Source organism: Aureococcus anophagefferens (genome assembly GCF_000186865.1).
Source record: "Aureococcus anophagefferens unplaced genomic scaffold AURANscaffold_22, whole genome shotgun sequence".
Lineage (NCBI taxonomy): Eukaryota > Pelagophyceae > Pelagomonadales > Pelagomonadaceae > Aureococcus > Aureococcus anophagefferens.
The window spans coordinates 92,212-96,956 of NW_008705582.1; the positions used below are offsets into that span (position 1 = coordinate 92,212).

The 4,745-nt window shown below is 75.3% G+C and overlaps 2 protein-coding genes across 2 annotated transcripts in view; one reads left to right on the plus strand and one right to left on the minus strand.

Annotated features, from left to right (window-relative positions):
* Window positions 1-1,808, minus strand: part of AURANDRAFT_66375 (hypothetical protein) — a gene marked incomplete at both ends in the record, with an annotated part of 5,672 nt that extends 3,864 nt beyond the window's left edge. Inside the window, 3 exons of the mRNA XM_009041637.1 lie at window positions 374-756; window positions 948-1,260; window positions 1,416-1,808. Coding sequence (XP_009039885.1) covers window positions 374-756; window positions 948-1,260; window positions 1,416-1,808 — 1,089 coding nt within the window. The remainder of the gene's footprint in view (window positions 1-373; window positions 757-947; window positions 1,261-1,415) is intronic.
* Window positions 1,809-2,063: 255 nt separating this feature from the next.
* Window positions 2,064-4,745, plus strand: part of AURANDRAFT_66376 (hypothetical protein) — a gene marked incomplete at both ends in the record, with an annotated part of 6,530 nt that continues 3,848 nt past the window's right edge. Inside the window, 3 exons of the mRNA XM_009041553.1 lie at window positions 2,064-2,690; window positions 2,880-4,063; window positions 4,601-4,664. Of these exons, the coding sequence (XP_009039801.1) occupies window positions 2,064-2,690; window positions 2,880-4,063; window positions 4,601-4,664 (1,875 nt within the window). The remainder of the gene's footprint in view (window positions 2,691-2,879; window positions 4,064-4,600; window positions 4,665-4,745) is intronic.

Sequence of the window (4,745 nt, forward strand, 5' to 3'; positions counted from 1 at the left end):
CCGCGTCGCGCTCCCGGGGCTGGCGGGGGGGCGTCGCGCGCCGGGGATCTTAATTCCGGGCTCGCCGATCTTACGACGCTCCGGCTCTCAGATTCGCCCCCCGACATTCGCCCCCGACCGACAAGAGATCGTGCCCCGGGGTTAGACGCGGGCTCGCACATGTTAGTAGCCGGTACTGCTCGCGAGGAAGTCGTGGGCGAGGGTGAGAACAGCCGCGTTTGCCAATTTCCACACGCAAGATCTTCACTTCAGAGCGTTGAAGACAGCCCGCGAGGCCGCGACAACGTCGTCTGCCGTCGTAAAATGTCTAGGACTCTCAGGCCCGCGCGCCGGGGAGGTGGGCGGCGTAGTAGGCGGCGAAGGCCCCGTCGACGTCGGCCTCGGCGACGCCGTACTCGGCGAGGGAGTAGGCGTGGTACGCGCGGAGCCGCTTCGCCGCGGCCGCGCGGCGCGGCCGCCGCGCGGCGAGGTCCGCGGCGACGGCCTCCGCGAGGTCCGGCGGCGCGTCGAGGCCGAGGTCGCCGTAGACGCGCGCGAGGGCCGCCGCCGGGTCGCCGACGAGGTCGTCGTAGGCCACGTGCGCGACGCGCGTCGCCGGGCTCGCGGCGAGCGCGGCCTCGGCGCTCGCGACGGCCGCGGACCAGAACGCGAGCTGCTCGGCGCCGATGGCGCCGAGGTCGACGTCGCCGGCGTCGCACATGTCGGCGAAGGTGCGGAACATGGACCCGAGCGACGGCAGGCTACACTTGGGGTCGCCTGCGCGGGCGTCGGCCGTCGAGCGGGGACGTCGGACTTCGGACGTCTCGCGCTCGATCGCGTCGACGTCGACGCGGTACGGACGACGCTCTCCGCGAGTGCTCCGCGGCGAGCGCGCGAGAGGACGCGCGCCGCCGGACGGACGCGCGTCGAAGTCGCGCCGAAGCTCCGAGCGCCGCGCGGCCGGAGACGGTGCGCCCAGACGACGCGCGCGTCCGGGAACTCCGCGAGCAGGTCCCCGAGGAAGGGCACGTGCGCCGGGCACTTGAGGACCCAGGTCCGGTCCGCGTCGCCGTCCTTGGCCGCGGCGAGGAGCTCGAGCTGCGTCCGGTAGAGCGCGTAGGCCGCGCGCAGGTCCGGGAAGTCCGCGCCGGCGCCGGCGACGCAGTGGCGCACGAGGTGGCGGAACGTCGGCGGCAGCAGGGGCACCTCCACGGAGAGCGCGAGGAGGCACTCCTCCGCCTCCTCGGCGCCGAGCTCGTGGATCGCCTCGACGTGCGGCACCTGCGCGGCGGGCGGGCGTCGCCGTCGGCCGGTCGGCGCGGCGGGCGGGTCGTCGCTCGGGGGCGCCGCTCGGCGCGCGCGCGCGCGGCCGCCGCGCCGCGCCGGAATCGCGCGAGCGCGCGGATGAGCGACAGCTTCGCGTCCCAGTAGGCGACGCGCTTCGCGCGGCTCCGGCCCGGCGCCGGGAGCGGGTCGAGGAGCTCGTGGGTCTCCGGGTAGCGGAAGCGGCCGTCGAGCGCGAGGAGCCGGTGGAGGAGCGTCGTGCCCGTCCGGGGCAGGCCGACGACGAAGACGGGCGCGCGGCTCATTTCGGGCCGCCGCGGCAGGCTCCGCGCCGCGGCGACGACGCGGAGCCGCACCTCGAGGCGCCGCATGAGGTAGTCGAAGGCGACGAGGCGGCCGACGGGCGACGGCCTCGCTTCGTTGAGCCGGTCGACGGCGAGGCCGAAGAGCGCGGGGAAGGAGGCGCTCGCGCCCCAGTCGTGGAGGCCCGTGCGCCGCTCCGCGGCGGCCATGAGCGCCGCCAGGGACAGCGGCCGGCCCAGCATGAAGCCCACGCGCGGCACGCGGACGCCGAAGCGGTCCCGCAGCGCGCAGGGCAGCCAGAGGAGGGCGTTGGCGGCGCGCAGCGCCGGGCCCTGGCGCGCGGCGACGGTCAACGCGCGCCGCGGCGCCGCCAGCAGCCACCGCACGCCCCAGGCGGCGACGAGCGCCGCGCAGGCGAGGTAGAGATCCATAATTACCACAAAAAAAAGTCAACAAAAGCATCAAACAAGCCTCGGCAATAACCTCGCCGTCGCGGCATGGCATCCACGCCGCACCACACGGTCAAGGGCACGGTCGTGTCGGCGGCGGGTCCGCCGCCCGGCGGCGGTTCGTCCCCGGCGCTCCACCCCGGCGCGGCGAGCTCGAGCTGCTTCGCGGCCCCCGGCGCCGGCGCGCCGGCGCCCGCGGCGTCCGCGGCGTCGCTCTTCGCCGCCGTGAAGCAGAACGCGCCGCGCCACCTCGTCGAGGAGCTGCTGGGCGAGCTCGCGGCGGCGCACGGCGACCGCGCGGCCTGCGCGTCGCGCGACGACGGCGGCCACACGCTCGCGCACTGGGCCGCGAAGCGCGGCGACGCCGTCATCTTGGAGTGGGCGCTCGCGCGCGGCGCGGACCCCGGCGCGCCGAGCGCCGACGACGTGGGCATGCAGCCGCTCCACTGGGCCTGCACCGAGGGCCGCCTCGCCTGCGCGCGGCTCCTCGTCGACCGCGGCGCGGACGTCGACGCGCGCGACCGCCAGGGCTGCACCGCGCTCATCGTCGCCGCGCAGTGGGGCCAGGCCGACGCGGCGGCGTACCTCGTCAAGGTCGGCGCGGACGTGCGCATCTTCGACCGCCACGACGACTCGGCGCTCCACTGGGCGTCCTACAAGGGCAACCTCGAGATCGTCGGCCTCGGGGCGGGAAATTCCCAACTCCAAAGGCTCGTCTCTCGGCCGTTTTTCACTCGTTTCGGCTGATTTTTGGACGAGCGATCATCCCTCGGAATGGTCTCGAAGCGCGGATGCGTTTTCCGGAACGCGCGCGCGGAGAACGCTCACGTTGAAGCGACGTTGAATCACTCCTTTCCTGCCCAGGTCGGCCTGCTGCACCACCTCGGCCTCCCGCTCGACGACGCGGACGCGTACGGCCAGACGCCGCTGCACCTCGCGGCGCTCCGGGGCAACCTCGCGGTCTGCGAGTATTTGCTCGTCGACGCGGAGTGCGAGGCGCCGCCGCGGCTCGCGCCCGAGGACCGCAACGGCAAGACGCCCGCGGATCTCGCGCGCGACAAGCGCCACGGCCACGTGCTCCGATTCCTCGAGGACCGGCGGCCGGCCTTCGAGCAGGGCCTCGTCGCCTTTGCGAAGTCGAAGCTCGCGCCCGGCGCGTGCCTCGCGTTCTTCCTCGGCGGCTCGGCGCCGGAGACGATGCGCTGGCCCTGGTTCGCCATGGTCTTCAACAAGGTCCTGGCCCAGGCGCTCTACGTGAAGCTCTTCCTCGGCGCCTACGCGTCGGCGCCGCCGCCCCTCGACGTCGCGGCCGCGGGCGGCGCCGGCGCCGCCGCCGGCGCCGCCGCGGGCGCGCCGCCGTGGGCGCACGCGGTCGCGTTCAACACGCAGCTCCTCGCGTGGGCCGCGTTCGTGCTCTGCTGGCGCGGCGACCCGGGGACCATCGACGGGGCGACGTGCCGCGGCGCGCTGCGGCGCGCCTACGACGCCTACTTCGAGCGCCTCGTCGACGGCACGGAGACGGGCGAGACCGCGTCGCTCTGCCACAGCTGCCACGTCGTCCGGCCGAAGCGGTCGAAGCACTGCCGCGCCGCGCGCACGTGCGTCATGGCCTTCGACCACTACTGCCCCTACGTCGGCAACACCGTCGGCCTCTCCAACTACCGCTACTTCTACGCGTACTGCGCCTTTTTCACGGCCGCGGCGCTCCAGTGGGAGTTGCTCGCCGTCGCCTACCTCCGGGCCCGCGGCCGCCACTACGGCCTCATCGCGGCCATGGCCTGGTTCGCCCTCTTCATCTGCTTTGGATTGGCCATGGTCGCGTACCACACGCGGCTCCTCTCGAAGAACCTGACGACGAACGAGCACGTGAACTTCGGCCGCTACGACCACTTCCGCGACGCCGAGGGCCGGCCGACGAACCCCTTCGACATGGGCGTCTGCGCCAACGTCGCCGACCGGCTGCTCCCGCCGCCCGTGGACGCGCACCCCCTCGTCCTCGAGATCGCCCGCGACGCGGACGCCACGAAGGCGCCGCCGGGGGGGGGCAAGTGAGCCGCCGCGCTCGTAATCGACGCGGAGCCCGTGTCGGTCGACCGATGGGGGTCGCGTCGCGGTTTACCGCGCGCGGGGTTCGGCGCGCGTCCCCGGGCCTTGGAGGGGACGCGCGCGGGGCGTCGGGGCGCGTCCGCGGGGCCGCTTGGTCGGCCCGGCTCGGGCGCCCGCGCGCGCGCGCCGCGGGCTTGGTGCGGCGCGCGCGTCGCGCGGGGCGCCTAGCGGCGGCGGCGGTACGAGTCCTCGGAGTCGTCGCGGCGGCGGCGGTCGTGGCGGTCGCGGGAGCGGGAGCGGCGGTCGCGGCGGTCGCGGGAGCGGCTGCGGTCGCGGCGGTCGCGGTCGCGGCGGTCGTAGTCGCGGCGGTCGTCGCGGCGGTCGTCGCGGTAGCCGCGGCCGCCGCCGCCGCGGTCGTCGCGGTAGCCGCCGCCGCCGCCGCCGCCGCGGCCGCCCATGCGCTTGTGCTCGCGGATGCGGTCCTCGATGATGTCCGCCGCGTGGTCGCGCGCGGACCGCGAGAAGGAGAAGACGAGCAGGTTCTCCGACTCCTTGCCGCTGTTGCGCTCGCCGTCGGTGAAGCAGAACCTGCGCGCGGCGGCGGTGGGCCGGGCCGGCCTCCGGCGCGCGCTCCGCCGCGAAACCCGTCGCGCGCGCGCGCGCGGAAGTCGCGCGGACGCGCCG